The 24969-nt window shown below is 41.3% G+C and overlaps 1 protein-coding gene across 4 annotated transcripts in view; it reads left to right on the plus strand.

The window, feature by feature from the left end:
- Window positions 1-24969, plus strand: part of CTDSPL (CTD small phosphatase like) — an 87927-nt gene that overhangs the window by 36901 nt on the left and 26057 nt on the right. For 3 of the 4 annotated variants that reach the window (XM_063176125.1, XM_063175894.1, XM_063175964.1), the window contains exons 2-3: window positions 15431-15585; window positions 22469-22501. In XM_063176125.1, the coding sequence (XP_063032195.1) occupies window positions 15431-15585; window positions 22469-22501 (188 nt within the window). The remainder of the gene's footprint in view (window positions 1-15430; window positions 15586-22468; window positions 22502-24969) is intronic. The other variant, XM_063176050.1, reaches the window with a different exon arrangement.

Genomic DNA, 24969 nt, shown 5'->3' on the forward strand with positions numbered 1-24969 from the left:
TGCTGGGAGAGGAAGAGCAGCAAGAACTCAGCCTGGCTCTCTGAGTGCTTGGGTACTTCTGTAAGTATAGACTTGATGGGATCCAGCATTTATGAATCCTCATGCCTGGGGTTTCCCATCTGAGCTAAGTGCAGGAATGTGCTGGATCCATCATCTGCTCAGGGCTCATGGAGAAGTCCTCATCTGCTTCTCTGCCCTGAGCCAAAGTGGGACCTTTGTGAATCCCTCATCTGCTTCTGTGCCCTGAGCCAAAGTGGGACCTTTGTGAATCCCTCATCTGCTTCCCTGCCCTGAGCCAGAGACCTTTGTGAATCCCTCATCTGCTTCTCTGTCCTGAGCCAGAGACCTTTGTGAATCCCTCATCTGCTTCTCTGCCCTGAGCCAGAGTGGGACCTTTGTGAATCCCTCATCTGCTTCTCTGCCCTGAGCCAGAGACCTTTGTGAATCCCTCATCTGCTTCTCTGCCCTGAGCCAAAGTGGGACCTTTGTGAATCCCTCATCTGCTTCTCTGTCCTGAGCCAGAGACCTTTGTGAATCCCTCATCTGCTTCTCTGCCCTGAGCCAAAGTGGGACCTTTGTGAATCCCTCATCTGCTTCTGTGCCCTGAGCCAAAGTGGGACCTTTGTGAATCCCTCATCTGCTTCCCTGCCCTGAGCCAGAGACCTTTGTGAATCCCTCATCTGCTTCTCTGTCCTGAGCCAGAGACCTTTGTGAATCCCTCATCTGCTTCTCTGCCCTGAGCCAGAGTGGGACCTTTGTGAATCCCTCATCTGCTTCTCTGCCCTGAGCCAGAGACCTTTGTGAATCCCTCATCTGCTTCTCTGCCCTGAGCCAAAGTGGGACCTTTGTGAATCCCTCATCTGCTTCTCTGTCCTGAGCCAGAGACCTTTGTGAATCCCTCATCTGCTTCTCTGCCCTGAGCCAAAGTGGGACCTTTGTGAATCCCTCATCTGCTTCTGTGCCCTGAGCCAAGGTGGGACCTCTGCTACTGAAAGTGATGGTGATAAAGCAAGGTTCCTGCCTCCCTAGGAGATGAAATGTGCTTCCTTTACCTCTGAGATCTCTCACCCCATCCCTGGCAGTGTCCAAGGCCAGTTTGGCAGAGCTTGCAGCAGCCTGGGATAGTGAAAGATGTCCCTGCCCATGGCAGGGTGTGGAACCAGCTGATCTTTAAAGCCCCTTCCAACCCAAACCATTCTGTGCTGCTGTGACATGTTTGATGTGAATGGTGAAAATCTGGCTGTTCCATGCCAAGACAGAAGGATGCAAAGCCCTGGGGATGGTATTGCATCATTATGCACTAAACACACAGCTCACCCTTGCCTCTGCATCGGTGCTGGAGGAAAGCAGTAGGGTTTTATTGCCAGATTGGGCAGAGACCAGCTGATCTGGAGTGTTCTGCACAAACAGCTTGGGCAGGAATGTAGGCTAAGAGAGGCTGCTTGGACAAGATGCAGAATTAGAATAATTCTTCTTGCCTCATGCCTGGATTCTCTCTTAAAATTAGCACAAAGGCACATGCTGACAAAGTAAGATGGGGAAGAGTTTCTGCCTTGTTAATGGGGTTAGTTGGAATTTTTTTACCTCCTTTTAGTCTGCCTTTGATAAGGTCAATATGTGGCCTGTGTTTGGGGAGTGGGGTTTGTAGAATGAATCAACATAGTTACAATTATCATCATTTTTGCTCCAGTAAGCAGCAAAAAATCACTGTACTGCTTTTGTTGCCTTTCCCCCCCCCCCTAATATAATTTAGGAAACAGTTTATTTATAAGGTTTCTAAACTTGTAGTCCTGAAGACACTGGTTATTTAATATCCTTAGTTATTCATACTTTCTCATGCCTCCTCTGTGAAATAGCAAGTGGGCTGCTGTCAGTGCTGCAGGATTGTCAGGAGTTCAAGCATGGGCATTAAATCTTGTGCATTCCTTTAGTACAAAGTTTAGGATATTTCAAATAGGTCAGAGGAGAGGCAGTTAAACATGTCTGCAGCTGTTCCAACCTGCAGCTGAATTGTCTGCGTGGTGGAGGCATCTGAGTGCTTGTTCAAGATATCAAAATGCTTTTTTAAAAATTCCCTCCTCCTAAAACTCTTTTTAGAAAATAATTTTTCTTATTAGCTGAGTTTCTCAGCGGGCAGTAAACTGTGGCTTTGTTCTAGAAAGGAATTGCTGGAAGTTCATCAAGTTTCACTGCTTTTATTTTTTGTCAAAACTGTAGTCACTTTATCATACAAAGCTTGCAGTTTCCTCTATCTTTTGTTTCATTCTTAATCTAGTTTTAGCTTTCTAAATATCATCTTTCCAGGTGGGAATGTGCTGCTTTTAATGGTCTGGGAATGCTGAATGGATAAAATACTCATGACTCCAAAGTACAAGGTCAGAAGAGCTAGGGTTGAATATTTTCCAGCTTATTTCTTGGAATCAGTTGAAAACACAGTTAATATAAAATAAAAGAAAAAAAAGGAGTTTGAAAAGTGAAGGGAGAGATGCAGCACCAGGGCAATGTGAGATATTTTAGCAAATTATTAATGAGCCTTTGGAATGTGCTTCTGTGGGGGATTTTTCCTTACTTCTTTACTTAGTGTGTAACAATAGATGCTCTGTTACAGCTTCAATTTTTTGTCAGAGATACCTGGCAGAGCTGCTGTTCTGCAGGTGACACTTCAATTGAACTGAAAACCCACAGTGGTTGATATTGTAATTACTTTAGATCTAAAATAGTTACAGAAGATGTGTAGGTTTTACTGAAAACGTAAATTGATCAAAATCCTTTCCAGCTTCACTGGTGAGGGTGGATTCAACAGCTTGAAGAAGAAGGCAGCAAATAAAATTACATTTTTCTCTCTGTAATAGGCATTTGTATTACATGTCTATAAATATTATCATTATCTTTAAAAAAGAATTTATGAAGAGTAATCCAAGATAGGGTAAAATGAAAGCTAAAAGCTGGAGAAGAAATTACCTTGGCAACAATTTCCCCAAGTGAGATTCTGTCCCAGCAGATACACTCCAGTGTAACCCAGACCTCTTATTGAGAAATCCCTGCAACAAATAAGTTTATAATCAAAACCTGATGTTTTTATTTTGCTCCCAGAAGGGCTGGATTCAAGTAACCTGCTAAGTTATCCTTGCTGTATGGTGCCTGTAAATTGATTTTTAGAGCATTTTTAGTTGTTAGAAACAGCTGTTGCTTTCAGATTCTATTAATGACTGAAGCACAGATAATACAGTGATTCAGAGCAAGTTTCCTCTTCCAAGGGAGTGGGATTCCTCTTTATTCCTTTGTATCTGGGTTTCATAATACAGAGAAATCTGAGGAGGGGCATGGAGGAATGGGGAAGTGACACCAAATAAATCTACATCTCTGTTTAAATCAGTGTCTTTTCGAAGCGAAGCCACCTCTGTTTTTCTTCCAAAACACGAGGTAAATGTTTCATACATGGTCACACATTGTTCCCTGCTCCATTAAGAATCTTTTCAGAACTTACATGATATAAATGGCTTTGGTTCTGCAGAACATGTCACCAGAAGCAGCATCATTTTAGATGTGTATTTTCTCACACAGGGTGAATGTTTTATGAGACCTGCACTCAATATCCACAAAATACCAGTGGGTTGGGAAAAATAAATGGGGCTTAGAAAGAGAAGTCAAAGGAAGTGCAGAAAAGATGTCCCAGTTTGATATTTTCCTATTAGGGATGTGTCTTTGGGGGAGCAGACTGTTGATGAGTGAATTTCCCTGGCAGGAATTAGACTTGTAGCCTGGCCCAAAAATATCCCCAGGAGAGTATGAAAAATTCATAAGGCAAAATGGAGAAACAAAACTTTTCTTTGCAGAGACCCTTAACATACTTTTGCAAGATGAATTTGTTAGAGAAAGAGCTGTTCCTAGGAAAGAGGGGAGAAAGCTTGCAAAAATAGACTAATGCTTTGGATTTGATGTCTTGCTGAAGTATTTGCTGCAAAAAGTACCATATAGAATGTTGCTGTCTCTATGGGAACATCTTTGGGCTATATTTAGGAAAATTAAATTAAGCTTATTCTCCTCAGATGAATTTGATAAGGTTTTGATAAGGCTTTGGTTGGAGGTGTAATGATATTTTTTGGGGGGAGAGAGTAGAGGAATTTCTTTGACCTTTGTGTTTGGTGAACCACTTGTCTTACACTTTTCAAGTCAAATAAAAGAACTAAAACTGTCACTTCAATTTAAATCAGCCTGAGTGTGGCAGGAGGCAGGAAGAAGCTCTGCTTAATTTCACAACCCCAGGCTCTGAATTTGGTCACTGGGGGGGAAGAAAACCCCATTAAAACCCTTATAAAGCCCAGTTTATTAAACTGAACCCATCTGATGAGGAAATGAGCTGATTATAAGTCCCATATCCAGCAATGTTTTTTAGGTTTGGATCTCTCTTTGTCTTGAAAAACCAGTGATTGGGTAAAAGTTGTGTGGCTAGGTGAGGAGCACAGAAAAAAGAGGTTTTTGCAGCTCTTCAGTAACTTCACACTAATTTCATGGCATAATTCCTTCAGGAAAATGTGGCCTGGGGCTGCAGAGGGTGTGTGTGTGTCCGTCCTTCTGTCCGTTCATACCTGTTCTCAATAAGAAAATACTCTCCCAAACAACCTAAAGAAAAATTTGTTTGTCCCTTTTCCTTGTTCAATCAGCATTGGTTCTAAGGCTTTTTTTTACTATTATGATGCTGCCAGCTGTGAGTTCCATTAATGTGTGGGCAGCAGTGACTGCCTGGGCTGTGTGAGGGCTCCGGGTGCCGCCTGTTTCTCGCCTGTTTCTCGCCTGTTCCTCGCCTGTTTCTCGCCTGTTCCTGCTTTTCCCCGGGTTGGAGCTGCTGGGGATGGAGCAAATTGTTCTCCCCTGCCTTTCCCAGCGTGTCCCACGTCAGCAGAGGCTGGAGCAGAGCGGATGCTGGACATATTTCTGCTCCACAAACACGTGCTTGTTTACATTCCCTTCCCTGCCTTCCCACTCGGATCCTCTCCCCCTGCCAGAGGGGCTCAGCCCTGACTGACCAACGCTGAGATCCGGCCATTTTCACCCCGTGTGCTGCTCCTGTTCCCGTTTGTTTGTTTCTCCTTTGTCTTCCTACCCAAGTGTCCCGTTCTCAGCTGTTTTTATGGCCTGGAAAGGCTCGGGATGGCCTTGGGCAGCCCGCGCTCCAAAGGACGAAAAGAGTCTTCAGGTTTTTCTCGGTCTTCAGTGTTTATTAGTTTTTATCTAAAAGATTTTCTCTCAGCCTGACAGAGGTCTGCACAGCAGCCAGCCATGAGCGCACTGAGAGCCCCCAGGGTGGTCACTTATCTTTATACCCAAAACTACGTATACAATATTTATCATTTTTCCCCAATACCTTTCACCCTTATTAACCAGTGCACTTTTAGTAATAACCAATCCCAAAGTGCCACCATCACCACAGAAGATGGAGGCCAAGAAGAAGAAGGACAGGACACACCCCAATTCCTCCATCTTACTTCTCTAGACCCCCCTGTACAGAAATCCTAAACCCTGTGTCTCACACTCTAATTAACCCATCCCTACACCATTTATCCCAGTGAAATCCTCCCATCCTCATACAGGTGTTGTCTCCCGTGCAGGATCAAAGTCCAGCCACCAGACACTTCTGGCAACATTCCAGGACCTCCAAGCCCCCCAAGGGTGGTCTCGGTCCCTCTGCACATCAGTCCTGAGGTGCTGAGATCCCACACCCAAGTATTTAACAAATCAGCATTAAATATTTTCCAGAATATTTTTTTCAGACAAGCCAACCTCGGAGTGATTCGAGTTGAGATATGTAAACGTCTGATCTGGTTGCTGTGCGTGGTTGATGGTGGAAAACAAAGTGAAGTGCTGAGTAAAATGGAACTAAAACAATCCTTTTTATTGGAAGCTGCTGCTAATATTTGGCAAACCCTCCCCAAGAGAAAGCCTCTGCTGTGGGTGCAGCAGCTCAGGGAACCTCAGCAGTGCAGATTTTGCAGCTTTAAAGCTGCCAGGTCTTTGCTGATCCAGCTCCACCAAACCGTGACGTTACACCAACATTGCGAATACATCGAATTCTTTTTATCAGCAGAAAAGGCTGGGTTGGATTCACAGGCCACATCTGCTGGTGAACTTTGTGCAGTGTATTTTTTCTCTCTCTCTTTTACTAGAAGAAAGGTTTGTTTGTTGGCTGCTCGGGGCGGGACAGGAATGTAATGCATGCACAGACTGCGCAGTATTTCCTGTTCAACTGCCGCTCCAAACCCCAGCGCTGGGAAAACATCCAGCTCCAGCAGCTCCAGCCTTGCTCAGGCTGCACAGAAACACCACAGAGGCCCAAATGCTTTGTTTTTCAGAAAAACTACCATTTTTAAAGGGAGCAGTCACGGTGTGCTGGTGCTGGAAATGGATCAGTGTGTGGCTGTTGCTTTGTAATGTTTATAAATTATTGGGCTGAGACAAAACACTTGAAGTGCTACAGGGACGGGGAAATGGCTCCATAATGCCCCTGCAGAAAGTTCTGTTTATTTTGTATCATAATACATCTCCCCAGCATTGCTTGCATACTTCATTTAGCTTGGTTTACCACCCAGTTACAAACCATGGCAATCCTGTGGCACTGCAGCCACTTTCTCATTATTTGCTGTGTTTTACTTGGCCCTTAAACTGCTTTAAGGCATCACTTTTACACTACATGAATTTCACTCCAGGAGTGAAAGATTTCAAGGCAAAAAGCTTGGAGTCAAATCACTTTTGCCAGCTAGCACTGAACTCCAGTGCTGCAAACCTGGCCTTGAGTGTAGTGTGAAATGAGTCTAAGTGGCAGATGAGTGACACAAATTATTTCCTTTAATTTTCATCCCTTTTTTTTTTTTTTTTTTCTTAAATGGTTCTGGTCTTTTGTACATGTTTCAGACTGTCAGCTGATGATTGTGGGGCGTGACCACTTACTTATTTACTTACTTTATTTAATCATTTACTTATTTTCTTCAAGCATATGTGTATTTTGAGCACGTGTGTTCACAGGCTGCTCTGGGAGCTATGAAGTGCTATCACTCTTCTCAAAGAAAAGCAAACAGTAGGAAAAGATTTTATGTGTGCATTAAAAGTTGTTGTTTATCCTTGCAGCACCTTTTTTAGTGCGTCCAGTAGTTTTTCAGCCCTGTGTAAAAAGGAATTGTGTACAGGTAATGCTTGAAGGATGGGGCACATCCCTCCTGGCTGCTCCAAGCAGAGCACAGGCAAGGCTGGATGGGCACATTCAGCTCCTTTTTAAGAACTGTTCAGGTGTTTATGTCAAAGGCACGGGTGCAGCAGCTCCCTGGTTCTTCTTGCTGAGGGATTTACTGGAGCTGAGCATCTCCTGACTCCTCCTTTGTGTCCTCATCCATCTTCTGATCCCAGTGGCTGTTTCAGTGGCAAGCAATACAGGCACAAGAATGAAAGTGCTGCTTGTTAATTAGTTCCTTCCTGGATTACAGGAGCCCTACTTTGGAGTCCTTTGGAGATACAGATCTACATGTGCTGCTGCTCAGAATTGGAAGTGGTCTCAGTGTAGCCCTGTCAGCACTGGAGCAGGGGAGGAGGCAGCCAAAATCTGCCCTGTTTAATTTGAATTTGAAGGTATTTTGCTCAGAACATGGTTCAGCAGGTTAATTGGGTTCTTAAAGCAGTATTTAACTTTTGAGCTTCTCTCTGAAACGTGGATACCCCTGAAGCTGTGGATCTGCCTTCAGTCTTGGGGCTGAATAAATGCAGAGTTGGGCTCTGACAGATGAATTTATTTTTACATGATCTTGCCTGGTAGCAGCTCTCCTCACTCGTGGAATACTGCAAAAGATGTTTAAATCATGGCTTACATGAGAAGCTGACACAAATATGAAGGTTATACCATCATATATATGTGTCCAGCCAAACCACAGGATGAAGGCTGAAGTGCAGCAGCAGCTTTAAAAGGTTTTGGAATTTGCCTTGAGATCCATCAGGTTCTTGTGCTGTTTTGAGCCTTTTCATGGTTTCTTATCCCTCCTTGTCATTTAAGAGGCTTCTGTGTGCAGTTGGTGTTTTGAACATTTACTGGCTGCATTTCATGAAGCATCAGAGCCCTTCCAGAGACAGCAGTGCTGAGTTCTCAGTCGTGTCTTTTAAAGTGACTTCAGAATTTCACTACCTTTGATCCTTAAAATATGAGCATCCAATAACCAACAGCAGATATTTAATCCACTCAGATTTGAGGGCTGTAATAAATCATTTATGTAGGGTGAAATAAGGGGAGTTTTTTAGCTTTAAGCTGCTGCAACAAAAACATTTCCAAAGCTTTGTTTGGTTAGGTAGAGTTCTTTTTTCTTCATACAGCTTTAGCTGAATTGATGGGTGAATTGACATCCATCCTGATGATTTTTGTCCTAGGTATTATGTGAAATTTTATGTTAGATGACTTTGGGAGGTATGGAAGTGAAACTGTAGTTTCTGATATCCACTGTTAGAGTTATTAATAGAAGAATAAGTTACAGGAAAAGCAGTTCTTGTGTAGCTGTTTCATCCTAGCATACAGGTGCAACTCATAAACTTGTTTTCCAAAGCATCATGGAATCATTTACTAAGAGTAATACTCAGTTTTTTCCTAAAATTCCCTAAAAGCTCCTAAATCATGTTGACATTTTTTTTCAGATCCTAGGGCACAGACCTAAAGAAATTCTCTCAAAAATAAAAATGAGTTTCTTGGTCATTTTTCCCTCATGTCCTCACCTTCCTTATGTATTCAGGTTTTATTCTTTGCCCATCAACTTCATCCAGAGCAAACTACTCATGGAATGCCTGGGAAACAGGTTGGTGGAGAGGGAGAGTCAAATGTTTTGGAAAGATTTTTTTATTTCACTAAACTAGTCTGGGATCTCTCCCTTCAAAGTAATAATTTCAGTGGAAAACCCAAAGCCTTACTTTTAATTAATTGTGCTGCTGGGGGGAGAAAGATGGCCAGTTTCAGTTGAAATTAATGTAATTCTGGGGTATCACATGCTGAATTTCAGCAGAGCAATTTGCTTGGGTTTTACATGCTTGAAGGTGGAACCAGTTGTGGGTGGTTGTTTCAGGTTATGTGACAGTGCTTTTATTGCTTTTATTGCTTTTATTGCTGTTTTTGCTGCAGAGTTTACACAGGAGATGGAACCTTTCAATGATAAACTACAAATGGCATTTTAAAACCAAAGTTATGAGAGCATCACATGCAGATTTGGCACCAGGTGTTGTAAAACAATTCCTGTCCTGGTCACACCACAAAAAGAGGAGCTGTGTCAGCAAGTTGATGATTTTCTATTTAACTGTTTCTGTCTTGAGGCATGTGGGATATAAAATTTCTTTCTGAGAAAATCAGATACAGAAAATCAGATACAGATCTTCAAAAGTTGGAGAAATTAGGCATTTCTAATCATGTTTAGGTTTTAAAATTGCTTTCTTTGAAGAAAGGCTTTGTTTAGTATCACTGAATTCTGACTCTCCTCTTTCCATCCTGTGTTACAAACAAACTGATGGTGAGAGCTCACCATACCCAGATCATTTTATTGCATTTACTGAGTTCATCTGTAAGCAGAGAAGTCTCCTCATTCCCCAGCTGATATTATTTGGAAGAACTGGATGTTGCATTCATTTAATTAGGACAGATTCAGCAGTAATTAGCTCACTCCTGGCTGCAGAGGGTGGGCTCAGAGCCTGCCACTCATCCTGAGGTGGCTCCTTGTGGTGCTGTGGCTGCCCAAGAATCTGCTTTTGTCATTTCACACCACCACAGCAAAATCTGATGGGGGAAGCCCTCGACTAAACTTTTTCAGAGTACAGTGCATGAGAGGAGAATCTTTTTCTTGGCTGTGTAACTTGTGCTGCTGCTGGTGGGAGAGCAGCACAGCCCTTCTGCCTCCTCTTCCCTGGGTATGAAAGGAGCTTGGAGAAGATGCTGTAGATTATTTCTGTCAGCACCTCTTGTATTAATTTCTGTTTTAATTTCTGTGTGTGTTAAAACCTGGGGTTTGTTATGGCCTTTTTCTCCCTGTTCTCTTGGAAACCCCCCAGTATGGCTCCATACCTCCCATTTAAGCTTGTGTGATTGCAGTAATTTATTTTAAAAATTGCCTTTATCTTTTCCCTTGGGCCCCTCCCCTGCCTTAGCAGTGCTGTGGGGTTGTTAAGACTTGCCAGAAGACTTCCATAAGAACAATTTTGGGACTGTTCTTGGATTCCAGACAATTCAGGGATGAACATGCCCTCAAACCCTGGATGCCACAGGGGTCCTGGGCAGTGAGGCTTGTGCTTAGAAATGGCATCAGGAAATTACAGGTGAGACCCTAAACTGGGGCCAGTCTGCACCAGAGTTACTTCCCTTCTAGATTGTGCTGTTTCTGACCCTGCTGTAAATAATATTTTACAAATTCAGGTAATTTGGCCAAGTATTTCACTAAAGGCTCTTGCAGACCCCCAGGAGTGAAGCAGTGCTGGATCTGTGCACTCTCCTCTTCAGTGTGGCCTTACACCACATGGAAAAGGAAATAAAGTGCTCAAAATGAGTGAGGGAGAAGGTTATGCATTTGTTGGTGCATGTAAATAGATGTGTGTGTTTATATGGGCATCTGTATTTAAAATTTAACTGTGAAAAGTTGTAGGAAGGCATCATGACTTTGAACGACTGGCCTCTAAAATAGGAGATGGAATTAAATGTAGATACACGTGACATTTTGTGCATGGAAGGATATGAGAATTCGTGATTTATATTTTCAGTGATGCCTGAAATCCCTTCTAATGAAGAGATCTTGGTGTTATAATCAGATCTGAAAAATCACATTAGCCCAGTGCTCACTTGTTGTAAACCTCAAGTAAGATATTAAGAATTATTAGAGAAAAGCAAGAGAACAAAGCATTGTGTGGGTGTATAAATTCAAGGTGGAATTTCTTTCTTTCATCCTGGATATTGTGTGTGCTTCCTGCTTCAGAAATACCAATTAGGGCCTGCAGAGAGGTAAGAAACAAGGATGCTCAGAGTTCTGAAGCAGCTGAACTCTTGGCTGAGCCCATGTGATACTTTGGGCTCTAAAAGTTGGTGTTGGTGTGAAAAGTGATGGGACAAAGCCATGAAAGGGGAATTTGTTGAGGATTTTTGCACACACACATTTGGTATGTTCAGGTCCTTGAACTGCCCTTGCAGTGAACCTGGGGTGGTGGGAGGGGAGAGCAGCTCCAGCTCACCCTGACCCTTCCTCAGCCCTCCTGCAGGCACCTGCTGCTCTCAGCCTTCTCTGCTTTCACACATAACACATTTTCATGCTCTGGGGTTGCTCTGCCTGGGTTTTTTTGGGCCATGGTGTTGACGTGTTCCATGTGCAGGCTTTGAGATGCAAAACGTCACTGAGGTGTCCTCGGTGCTCAGAGTGCTGGGGTAGTGGTGGTTCACAGTGTCTGGGGAGGAAATCAGCTCCAGAAACTGAGCTTGTGACTTCTGACAGATGGAGGAGGGAGAAAAGAAAATCTTAATTTTGTTTTTTTAAACTCCATATGCTGGATGCTGCTCAGACCTGCAGTTTGGATAACTCAGTTCACCCTTCCATTATTGTTAGTACCTGCTCTATCTATGAACTTTTTAAAGAATGCCAAACCTTTTCAAGGTTTTATCCTCAGCATTTTTTCTCCTTAAAATTTGCTGCCATCCAGAATGCCTAAATTTATGTAATTTTTGGTAATTCAACATCAATGCTTCTTTGCACCTTTGTAGTTGTTATATTTGTGCTGTCACTGCTTCAAGGAGAAGAAATCCAGTCAGAAGAAAACAGATTGCAGGTGGCTCAGGGTAACTGAGGAGGGAGGAACTATTTTCCATGATGCACAACACTGTCAGAGTAGCTAAAAATGAGATATGGGTGCAAACATTTTCTGTGTGTGCAGTACTTGTATTTTAATCTAACACAGCACATAAAACCTGAAAACTTCTTTTCCTTGCTGCATCCAAAATTATCATTTGTTAAGTCACTGTAAACCTTCTATAATAGCTTATTAAATAACATTTAAATTAGTGCAAAGACCTGTTTGAAACAGCACTGTGTTATGAATGGCAGAATTGTCAAGACTAAAAACCAAAATGAAGGATTTTATTCCTAGTAAAATGTTTCACTAAGTGAAGGGAGTGGCCAGATTTCAAATGTATGATTCTATCCAAGTATTCTTAGAAGGTTTGGACCAATCAGCATTTTTTGTCTAGAGATTTTTGAATGTTTATTTAAACAATTTACTGTCTCTTTCTATAGTAAGTAGAGATGATACAAGTATTAGTTCTGGAGTGGTTTTGGTGTTCCCATTGATCTGTTGTGAGTTAGGAATTCAAGCACCCTGCTGTAATTGATACCTGCACTCAAATGAGATAATTTGCCCTCATATTTTTAAGCAGAGGCTGAAAACAAAGCAGAAATTATTAGCAAAGTTTCTGTGGCAGTAGCTGTAGGCAGCAGGACACAGAGCATTGTTCCTCCCGTTCTAATTTCAGCATATTTCAATTTTTAATGGCGGAAAGGAGTTCTCCTTGCCAGGATTATATTGCACCTACCTTGTTTGTGCTGCAATACCATTTTCTCTGAGTGCTTTGAAAATGTCCTTCCCAACTGCCCAGGTATCCTTTGGGCATTTCTAAGCCAGTGTTGTTGTTGCAAACAGAATATGACATTTTGAGAATTAGAGAATTAGCCTTTGACTGTAACTTGTAGCACTGGTGGCCAGAGTTCTTCATGTGTTTTCTGTTTAGCTGGAATATTGATAAGTGGTGCTGGGTTGGTTTCAATTTACAGATTTTTTTAAAGTAATGAAACACTTCCTTAAGCACACAAATCTCTGCACAGTTCTGACTCCATCCTGTTATCAGAGCACTTTTGAAATTGGTGAGAATCTGTAAAACCCATTTAGTTTTTTATATTGGTACGCTTTGCTCTTATAGCAATTAATAACTGAACCTGGGCAGTGCTCACTGCCCTGAAGTGGAAAAGTATTTTGGCAAATATGGAAATGATGGCACTTATTAAAAATTTCACCTACCCTCTAATTTTTGGATGGGGAGGAGGTTGATTTCCTACCCAAAGCAGGAAAGAAATACTTCTAAATAAGCATTATCTACAAGCATGATAATAGATCATTAAAACATTTGGTGAACAAATCAAGTATTATTTGAAACATCCTAAAAATTTTCTCCAATTCTTTTATTTTAATGTGTATTCAGGAGGTTTTTTTTCCTTAGGGGAATCCCTAGATGTCTTAGGTGCATTTCTTTTCTCTCAACTATTGCTTTCAACTACAGTATTCATTCTTTAAAGATGCTACACTTGCTTTCATTCAGCTGTATGTAATTTTTTACCACTTAAGGGTTATTTTCATCCTGGTAGACCAGTAAGCAAGTTGAAAGTCAAGGCCAGGGCTCCTGTTTCTTGAGAACCACCCTTGTTGTTGTAGCCTCTGTGTTGTGTCTTCTGTCCTCCAGCAATGCTGTCAAACTCAGAAGCATCTCAGAGATTTTCCTGACCCTTACAGGACTTGTAAATGTTCCACCCATGATTGTGTGGTTGTGTAGAAACACTACAGGAGGCATTTAGTGCATCTCTGGTTTTTAGATCTCTTTGCTTCCTCTGTCCAGAGATGGATTTTGGCAGTGAGTTATTTTGTGTAATTGCAGTATCCACCTTGGGTGTTACTGGGAAAACTCTTTGTGCTGTCTCAGTGTGATTATGCAGAGTTCCAGGATGTCACAGTACGAGTCTGGCAAGGGAAAAATGTGTTAAAAAAGAAGAAGAGCAGTCTCAATCTCCTGGAAAATCTCAGTAATCTTAAGACTTGAGAAAGATTTCTGTGTATAGAAACCTTACATCTTCAATTACAACAATTGAATCTTACAATTCAATTGTTGTAATCTGGAAAACCAAATCTGTACCACATGAATTTATTTTTCTGCTTTGTGATTTTTTCCCCCATTGTCCCAGTGTAATGACTGGAAAATCTCAGTAGTCTTCAGACTTTATAAAGATTTCTGTGTATAGAAACCTTACATCTTCAATTACAACAATTGAATCTTACAATTCAGTTGTTGTAATCTGGAAAACCAGGTCTGTACCACATGAATTTATTTTTCTGCTGTGTGGAGGTTTTTTTTCCCAATATCCCAGTGTAATGACTGGAAAATCTCAGTAATCCTAAGACTCGATAAAGATTTCTGAGTATAGAAACCTTACATCTTCAATTCAGTTGTTGTGATCTGGAAAACCAGGTCTGTACCACCTGAATTTATTTTTCTGTTGTGTGATTTTTTCCCCCATTGTCCCAATATAATGACTGGAAAATCTCAGTAATCTTTAAACTTCATAAATATTCCTGTGTATAGAAACCATACATCTTCAATTCAGTTGCTGTAATCTGGACAACCAGATCTGTACCACATTAATTTATTTTTCTGCTATGTGGGGCTTTTTTTCCCAATATCCCAGTGTAATATCTGGAAAATCTCAGTAATCCTAAGACTTGATAAAGATTTCTGTGTATAGAAACCCTACATGTTCAGTTCAGCTGTTGTGATCTGGAAAACCAGATCTGTACCACATGAATTTATTTTTCTCCTGCGTAATTTTTCCCCCTATTATCCCAATATAATGACTGGAAAACCTCAGTAATCTTAAAACTTGATAAAGATTTCTGTGTATAGAAACCTTACATCTTCCATTCAGTTGTTGTAATCTGGAAAACCAGGTCTGTACCACCTGAATTTATTTTTCTGTTGTGTGATTTTTTTCCCCCATTGTCCCAATATAATGACTGGAAAATCTCAGTAATCTTAAGGCTTGATAAATATTTCTGGGTATAGCAACCTTACATCTTCAATTCAGTTGTTGTGATCTGGAAAGCCAGATCTGTACCACATGAATTTATTTTTCTGCTGTGTGGAGGTTTTCTTCCCATTGTCCCAATGTAATGACTGGAAAATCTCAGTAGTCTTCAGACTTGATAAAAATTTCTGGGTATAGAAACCTTGCATCTTCAATTCAGTTGCTGTAATCTGGACAACCAGATCTGTACCACATTAATTTATTTTTCTGCTATGTGGGGCTTTTTTTCCCAATATCCCAGTGTAATATCTGGAAAATCTCAGTAATCTTAAGACTTCATAAATATTTCTGGGTATAGCAACCTTACATCTTCATTTCAGTTGTTGTGATCTGGAAATCCAGATCTGCACCACCTGATTTTTCTCCTGCGTGATTTTTCCCCCTATTATCCCAATATAATGACTAGAAAACCTCAGTAATCCTAAAACTTGATGAAGATTTCTGTGTATAGAAACCTTACATCTTCCATTCAGTTGCTGTAATCTGCAAAACCAGGTCTGTACCACCTGAATTTATTTTTCTGTTGTGTTTTTTCCCCCCAGTGTCCCAATGTAATATCAGCTTGAAGAAGCAGAGGAGTCGAAGTATCTTTAGCACCTTATTCTGCTGCTTTCGTGACTACAATGTCGAGCCACCATCCACCAACAGCACCAGTGCTCTGCCTCCTTTGGTGGAGGAGAATGGAGGACTTCAGAAGGTCAGGATTTTGTCTTATTTTGCTGTCATGTGGGTGGTTTGTAAGCAAGGTTTAATTCTGCTTCCAGAGGTTTGTCCTGACAGATTTCCCTCGTGAGATACAGGGAAAAAAATTGCTGGTTTGATGGTGGATTGCTAATGCTGTCTATTCATCTGTGATATAAAATTAATGTTTTTGTTGTGGGTGTTGGCACTTTACATTCTGTAAACAACCAACATTTAAAACCTGACTAAGACACTAAAAAAATGGAGACTTCTCGTAAAATTTCAACTGCTGAGTTGTCCCCAGCTTTGGTTCCTTTTCCTGATTACAGGAAAGTTAAAATGTGTTCCACTGGAAGGAACATAATGAAACCTTCTGAACATCATTTTAAAGAGTTTTCAGTGACATAAAAACAAATCAAAAGGGCCACAATTATTTAGACCTTTTTTTCCTAAGCAGTCCACTTACATTCAGTACATGCTGAGGCCAGGGCTAGCAGCTTTTGGCCTTATTTTCCCAAGTTACTAAGTTGTGTTTAATGAGTTAAACGAATGGATGGGGATTTTAGATGCAAATACAGATAGAATACAAACAGTGCAACACAAATTTCTTCTTTATAAATCTGATAACACTGAGAGCATTTGTGCTATGGTCTGAAGAATTTCAGTTCAATGTGGCAAATAATGCCAAGTTTTCCATGCAGTTTCCAGGACTCTGAGATTGCAAATCCAGGTGAATCCATGGTGGAGAATAATGGCAGAAATGGAGATGTCTCTGAGTTTTTTATCCTTGTGCTTTTCACACAATTTTTCATGTCTGATGCAGCTGATTCCTTCCTTCCCTTGTCCAGTCCATTTTATTCTGGTTTGAATTCTGCTGGTTGTGTTTGAATTCTGAAAAGTTCAGGGGAAAGAGCAAGGAACTCTTTGGTGGGAGAGAGGGAGGGAGAGCAGATGAAAGTGATGGAGATTTCTGTGTGGAGGTAAAGCCTGAACTGTACCGGTTCCTGCTGAAACTGCTCTCACAGAGGTAAAATGCCCTGAAAATCCTGCCAAGAGGAGGGATTGTGCATGTATTTTTAGACTTCTCCTGCTAGCCAAGGTACATTTTGAGTGAAAGGAGGGAAATCTAGCCTGGATGTGCTGAAGGGAAAGCCAAGGAGTGTGTAACATGTATGCACACATTCATCTGAGGGGAAAAAAAAAGGGATGGGAAGCTACTAAAATTTCCTTTCCACTATGCTGGGGAATTGAAAGGAAAAAGAATTGAGGCTACTGGCAAAACTACAGCTGAGAGAAAAATGGGACTTCACTAGAAACTAAAACATAAAAGCAAGTTTGTTTTTTCTGTAGAAAAACGTGAATCAGAATGGTCTGGAGTCAGTAGTGTCCAGATTGCATTTTGCAAAACAATTACTTTCTAAATATGTCCTATGCCTTGAGAGGTTGCATGGGTGTCCACACAAGTTTCCATTCTCACTCTGTGCTGCCTCACTGAGCAGTTCTGGAGCTGTGCAATACTTGTACACAAGGCCAGGACAAAATCACAGCATTCCTAAAATGACCAGATCAAAATGTGCAAGACAAAATAAAATTCAAAGAATATATTGAAGAGAATTTAATTGAAGAGTGCTTTCTTCAACTGAATGAAAGGCATTCAGATACTCATATCTTTTTAGAAGAAATCAGTATAGCTGAACTTTCAGGTGGTTCTTCAGGTAAAAAAGTCAGTGACATTGCTATTTTAGATGCTGTATTAAAGATTAATCTCTATATATGTTTATACTGTCTTTATTTTGAGTGCTAACACAGTGTAAGTAGGAAAATCCTCTAAGGAAATCAAAAGAGCACTGAAGACTTTTGAATATGTTTGAATATTGTCACACTGTTGGACTGGTGATTTTTACCAGGAAAGCTGTTTCAGAGCTGTGCAGGCTGCTTGAATTTGGTGGAGTTACACTGAGCATCTTGTCTAGATTCAGAAATAAGAAAAGTGGGGGAAGCACCAGTGGGCCTTGGATTCTAAATTGGTGAAATGAAATGTCCAGGAATGACGAAATTGCCTCTCAGGAAAGAAAATGAAACCTGACAACCCGCTGCTTAAATTCCTCTGCCGTTTCATTGAATCTCTTTTTTTTTTGCATTAGTTTCACTGCCAGGTAGGAATTGTTGAAATTCTGTTAAGCTGCTGCTCACATGGTCACTTGGTTAAATCTGCTCTCTCTTCTGTGTGTTATTAATTATTTATCCCATCACTGTTCACTTCTGGCTGGCCCCAGTCAGTTCATGTGTTGTGACCCTTTCTTTAAAAAATGGACAAGGAAAATTGCACAATAATGTCAAGCACTTACCACTAGAAATGAGTGCAAAATGGCTTGGAGGTACTTCCCTCATGTCTTTGCTGTTCAGTGGAGTTGGTACATGAAAACTGATGGTAAAGACTTCAGAGGAAGGGAAGGAATGGGGGAAGCTTCTGCTGGTGTCACTGGAATTCAGAGTTCTCTGTTGCTTCTGGCACATTCTGAAGCTGATGTGATAAGCCAACTTTCTTCTAATTAGGAATCTTGGTTTTTTTAAAATGCTGCCCTGTTCAAAAGGAGGGAAAGTGGGGGAGAAGGATATTTTATAAAGTAGTTGAAAACACACCACTGAAAATTTGTTCAGAATAATTGTGATGTGTGAGACAATTCTTATTTGGCTCTAGTAGAAAAAATGAAATCAGTGCTTCAGATTAATCAGGGCTTCATGATGTGACTTGATGGTGCTTGACATGTCAAGTGTTCTGTCACTTCTTCATGGGGTTGGAAGAAACACCAAATTGAGCATGGTTTGGATTAAACAGTTACTTTCAGTGCTGAATTCTATTCTCTAAGTGGGGAAAAAAAGCCCAAAAACTTCTTCAAAGTATTGAGTTCTCTTTTAAACCTTCTACTCACAGAGCAGCTGCTTGTCCAAGTGTGACTCTAATACTGGTAATGAATGGTCCATTCTGTCTCTGAAGTTTCAGTACAACATTTTTTTCAATAATAACTTGTATTTACTGAAACTGTGGCATATTTGTTTTCCTTCAAATGCAGCAGCTCTCCAGCAGAGCAGAAGATGCACTGTGAGAGGTGATATCTGTGGGTGTATCAGCCTGCCTGCAGCTCAGATGCTGAGCCAGATGTGTCACTGGGAGCACAAAATATTCAACCTCATGAACTCCTTTATAATATTTTCCTGCCCCTTCTGCATCAGGCAGCTCCCCAACACCTTCCAGCCACTGTATTTTTTTTTCTTTACAGTGTTTGGAGAGAGAATTGTGTTTTGTTTCCTTTGGGATAAATTCAAATCTCAATTTCCACTCTTCAGTTAGCAACTTGACTCAGTTTTTGTATTTTCTGCATATAAGTTTTTTCTTCTGGGTAAGTTTGTTACCTGAGTTTTGAGGTGTTTGTGGATACAGATTTCATTCATTCAGACTTGAAGGGGGAGGGAGTCCACATAGACAAAGGTGAGAAAAGCAAGATACAAACTCTTTTTTCCCTTTGCTTTCAGTCCTGGTGGGTGAGGGAGCCCTCACATGTCTGTGGGCACTTTCCATTTCACCCCCAGCCCACTTCCACTGGAGTCAACCTTGCTTTTGTTTCACAGCAAGATCCAGATCAGGCAGATGGCTCCAGTTAAGGAGGTGAAACATGAATGAGGAAAGGGATTTTTACACTTGCTGGGTTAGAGGAGAAGCTCTTGATCCACATGCACCAGGGAAGAAGACAGAACTAAGAGGAGGATTTTTCTGGGGGCAGCAGCTGCTCCCTCTGCTTTTCCTGTCACTGAATTTCCACCTCACTCCAAAAGCTGAGGCTCCTCCTCCCCACTGCATGATGCCATCACCTCCCAGGTGAATTCCTGTCACTGAATTTCCACCTCACTCCAAAAGCTGTGGGTCCTTCTCCCCACTGCATGATGCCATCACCTCCCAGGTGATGTTGGGGAGCTGTGCAGATGCCCTGTGCTCGTGTCTCCAACACTCTCCTCTGCTTCAGGGATCTCTGTTTATAGCACAGTACAGGGAAAAGGATCTTCTCTCAGTCCCTCATGAATGTGGCCCAGCAAAATGAGGAAACAGCTTGGAGGGAGCACGTTCTTGAGGTCACAGTAGCATCTGCTTCATGCTGGAGACCTCGAGGAGCAGCAGGAGTGTGGGCTCTGTGCTGGGGACATCAGTAATGACAGGATGCTGAGCAGAGGTGGGAATCCCTCTCCATGTGGAGGAAGATGATTGAGATTGATGGAGATCATTGTGCTTTGTCTCCTGCTTACCCTTGGCTGATCAGAGCAGGAAGATTCCCCGTGTTTGGTTCTGTTGGTCACCATCAAGATGTGGTGTGGAAGGTGTTTAGAAAACAAGATCTCCTCCCCATACCTATTCAAAGATTCCCAGAATCACCAGATTGGAGGAGACCTTCAAGATCATCCAGTCCAGCCCAGCCCCAACAGCTCAACCAAACCCTGGCACCCAGTGCCACATCCAGCCTTTGTTAAACACACCCAGGGATGGGGACTGCACCACCTCCCCGGGCAGCCATTCCAGAACTTTATCACTCTTTTATCACTTTTCCCTGCTATCCAACCTGTATTTCCCTCGAGGCTGTGTGCTCTGGGTGTGTCAGTGCTGCTGCAGACAGAGCCCAGCCCCAGCTGGGCACAGGCACCTTTCAGGAGCTGCAGAGAGTGATGAGCTTCCTCTCTTTGCCCACTCATTCTGACCTTCTTTATTAAGAGACAGCTTGAGAGTTTGTCAAATCATCTAAGTGTCAAATAATAACTGTACTGCTGTTGTAAAAGAACCTGTCATGGTCTAGAGCAAGCCTTGTGCTAAAGAAACTAATAGGATGAATCTGTTACATTGGTCAGCTTCTTCTCTAAAGTGAAAATAGCTCCTTATCTTCCAACACAGACTCTGAAAAAAAGCAAAATATTGTGGCCTGTCACTTGGTGCTCATTGAGGCCACACGTGACCATAGGCAGTGTAAGTGAGGAACACAGTGCTGGAAATTGTTATTTCAAACTAAAAATTATGCAGCTAAAGGAAAAGATAGGATTTATCATTCCATCTGTATATAGCATGGAAAAAAATAAAACCCATTAAAAAAACCCTGTATTCAATGGCTGGGGACAAATCAGTTCCTGGCTTGTCTTAGGGACACAATAGGGAAATTTTGGCATTCTAGGAACAGCTTTGTTCTGTTCCCAACATCAGCAGCTCGTGGAAAGCCTTCAACAAATGCAGTCATCTGTCATCTCTTTCAAACTCTGCTGTTTGACCCATTTCCCTTCCTGTTCCAAGGCACTAGGAAATGAGGCAGCAGCTTGTAAGAAGTTTCCCAGAGCAGGCTTGTTTTTAAGAAGCATTTGCCTGTTCATGAACACTTTTGCTTTCCCAGCAGACTCTTGCACTTCTTTCTGCTTGTTTTTCCTGTTCTCATCTCTCTTACAACTGTTTTGATTTTTTCATAGGTATTTCCAGGGTTCCTCTTAAGAAATTTGCTTGTTTCCCCCTTTTTTTTTAATTTAATTTAAGAAATTCTTTGAGAGAAATTAGGCAAACAGTAATGCAACTTTGGTTTTGGGTTCCCATGAAAGTCAGTTCCACTAACAGGACATTAATATACTGAATTATCTTTTTTTTTTTCCTATTCTTACTGCTGTTACCCTGAGGAAAACTTGTATTCTCACCAACTTTTTTGTGTGTGTTTTTTCTAGAAATCAGGTACTTTTTACTAGTGCCAAGTTTTTGATAGTTCATGGTAGTTGTTCCTTCGGGTTCTCAGGATTTTGGGCAAACTTCAGTAAAAAAATTTCTGCCGAGCAACACTAAAAAAGAGCACTTTAAAAATAATAAAGAATTATTTCTGTTTGTCAGTGATGTGTCAACACTGGTAGACTTGAAAACAAATAAGCAGGAGGTTTCTTCAGCTGGAAGAGGCTGTTCTAGAATTGAAAACAGCCCTTTCAATATTTCTCTGCTGGAGATCAGAGCCTGTGTTGCCCAAATATTAAAGAATAAAACCAAACCCAAGCAACATCTATGCTAGAAGGATCAGCTTCCTTTTTTTTATGTGCTGTGCCCACCAGAAAATAAAGTTGGTTTTGAAGGATTACATCAGAAAATAGAATTCTGGCTTCAGAAATCTCTTAGATATTGGAATGAGAGTTTGAGAAAATAGAATTCTAGCTTAAAAAAATATCTTATGTATTGGAGTGAGAGTTTGAGTGAGAATTGCACATTTGAGCCAGGCTGTGTCCATTTTGGAGCTGTCCTTGTTTCTGCATGTCCAAGGATGAGAAGGAAGGATCAGGTTGGCCAAGAATTTCCTGCCTTCTCCCAAGGGTGGTGCAAAAGTGAGACCATGGGAGCAGCACTGGCACTGCTGGATGGAAAAAATGGAATTCCTTGGGTTAATTTAACATCATCGTGTCCTTCTCAGACATTCTGCTGTTGCCTGAGTGAAAATGCTGATTTTTAAGTCATGAAGGTGGGTTCAAGGAGTGGGGTTCTGCCAGGCTCTGGCTCAGCCTCTTGCTGCTGCAGTGCAATTTGACAAATACACCCATTAGTAGATCTTAAAGCTGAAAAGGTTCCAGTAAATACAGGTACTTTCTTATTGTCATCTCTTATTAACCATAGCATGGGTTTTATCAGTCCAGTCTCCTAAAAATCAAAAATGCCAGTGTACTAACAGATCATTTCAGCAACTAAAATGCAAAATCCTGTTTTTATTTTTTTTTTACCCTGGTTTCTTGAATACTTGGAACTTTTGGTTTAAAATGTTTGAGTGCTACATTTACTGCTCCAGACCTTTGTTCTACCCTTTAAAAGCCATTACCCTTACAGTGATTTTTTTTTTCTTTTTCCCCAGGGTGACCAGATGCAGGTCATGCCTATACCAAGTGTATGTATTTTTATCCCTTTTTCTTTTAATAATTTTCATGACTTTTGCTTTGATTCATTTTATGTTGCAGTCTAACAGGTCTGTTTTGTGTTGCATGTTAACAAAAGGATTTTATGTTCTGTCTGTAATGTTGTATCCCCAGAGGTGGAGTGAACTGCATGTCTTCTACAGGGACTGAAAGAAGAGTTTGGGTTTTATCTGGGTTTCTTCTGGATTTTTAGCATGTTGAAAACACATGAGGTAGTCTGAAAATTATTTATTTTAATAGAGGCAAAAGGTGATTCATCATCATTATGTGAGACACAATTACAAAAACCTTTTCCTCTCATTTTCCTCTATATTCCAATTGAAAAGAACAGTTGGAAACTGCATAATTTATTTGAAATAAGTCACATTAAGAAAACAGAGGACACTGACTTGCTCATCCCTGCACTTGTTTGAGATGATGCTCTTGGTATCAGCTGCTGCTTTATGAGCCTCAGTATTTCTGTTTATCTTCCCTGGATTAAACTTGGAATGCTGTTTGGCATCTGAATTATTTTTCAAAGCTGAATAAAAGGAAGAAAAAAACCCGAGTCCTTCAAACTGAAGCTTTTCATTTAATTAGTTTTAACCATTTTTGGTCAAAAAGCTGCTGGTTTTTTTACAAGGATGAAGGCTTAGGCTTTGTAAAGCTGAAAACACTTTTTTTTTTCCTGAGCTCCTTTGCTGTTTACAATACTTCATCATTGCAGAGTTTCCCAGCAAGCAGCAGTGCTGATGTGTGGAGATAATGACCCAACCCTCTTGTTTGAGATATTTGGTAGCTTTTAAAGACCTGGATATTCCCCAAGATGCCATTCTTTATCTTCTTTCCCTTCCTTCTCACGTAGCCCAGCATTCCAAATCCTCCTGTAGGAACCCCCCTGTCTGTGCTGCAGTGCACCAGTGCCAGGAGATCCCTGGGACTGGGCACATCTTCCCTCTTCCAACAGCTTTCCTTGGGTTTGGGAACTGTTGGAAATTCCTCTTTATTGCTTACCTGTGATTTCTGGTGTGGCTCATGCATGCTGTGTATGCAGGCAGGCATGGACATGCATGTGATTTGTATTTCTGCAAGTCTAGGAATAGAAAAACCTCAAATGTAAATCAGAAAATGCTGATTTCCAAACTACTTTTCTTTTTTTACATACCTGCCAAATTCTGTTAGGTGGCTGTAGCTGCTCCACTAGGAATTATTTGAACATGAAACATGTTCTGGCTGTGCTCTGACCTGGAATAAAACCTTTCCCAAGAGTGACTGTAGCTACTAACAGAATAAGAATTCAAAGAGAACAAAATTTTGGAAGGATTAATAAGTAGAGCTCTGACAGGTACAGAAATTAAATCAGATGCTTTGTTAGAACATTGTCTTTGCAGTGTTAGATTTGGGCAGTGGTAGGAAAATTAATGATTCAAGAAGGGACATCTTTTTTTTCCCCTCCTATTTTTATTATTTTTTTTTAAGCTCAGCTGTAATTTCGCAGACACATTCCCAGCACTAACCAGGCAGTAAAATCCACTTATCCCTGCAGCCACGCTGTGGAGTTCTGAGCAAGCAGGTGACTTTAAACCCTCGTTCCCCTTCTCCAGTGCCACCTGATGCTCCTCCCTGCAGCAGGACGGGGCAGTGTTGTCAGGCAGCCCTGGCCCTTGGGCACTCTGTGACATTTGCTGCCAGCATCAGAGAAAGAGCTGCTGCCTCTCAGGAGCCAGCCAGCAGCTAAATAAAGGCACGAGGGAGCTGCACATGCAGGGAGTGCAGGGAAGGGAAATGCAGGCTCGTGTCAGGAAAAACACCTAAAATCGAAGTGTTGGTCTGAGGAGGGGTGTTGGTCCAAGACAGCTCTAATGTTGTGTTTCAGACCCATTAAGGCAGAAATTCTTGATTTTCTGCTGCCTAGGGATGAGGAGTGAGGCTGTGTGAGCTGCCTCTTGTACAAACCAGGAGAAAAATCTTCTGAGCAGACACAGAGCTTGGCCACAATTCAGTGGACGTTTCCATGTTACAGGACATTTACATTTACTGGTTGCAAATGTCATCAGTTCAAGTGTTCAGAGATTTCCTGAGTGGCTCTAAAAAGAGCTCTGCCCACTCCCCCCTTTCAAATTGAAGCCTCCAGTCAAAATATGAGGATTTCTGGAGCTTTGTTGTGCTTTTTATTGTGTATTAAACCTGGCAGTGTGCTGAGGTCACCTGTTTGAAAGCTTCCATTGCTTGATGTGCAGTTTGCATTGCTTTTATTTGCATTTATGTGTGCAGTTCAGTGAAATGGATCTTCTGCTCAATCAGATTTGTCCTGTATTAATTGACCTGAATTGAGAAGTTTGATTTAATGTGAATTTTGACTTGGTTATTGATGAAGATGTCTGCTAAACAAAAAATATTCCAGTTTAAAGTTAGGTTCTTCAGAAATTAGAAACAGCATTGCTTTGGAGTTTTTTAAATA

The sequence above is a fragment of the Melospiza melodia genome, chromosome 1, assembly GCF_035770615.1.
Source record: "Melospiza melodia melodia isolate bMelMel2 chromosome 1, bMelMel2.pri, whole genome shotgun sequence".
In the NCBI taxonomy this organism is placed as follows: domain Eukaryota; kingdom Metazoa; phylum Chordata; class Aves; order Passeriformes; family Passerellidae; genus Melospiza; species Melospiza melodia.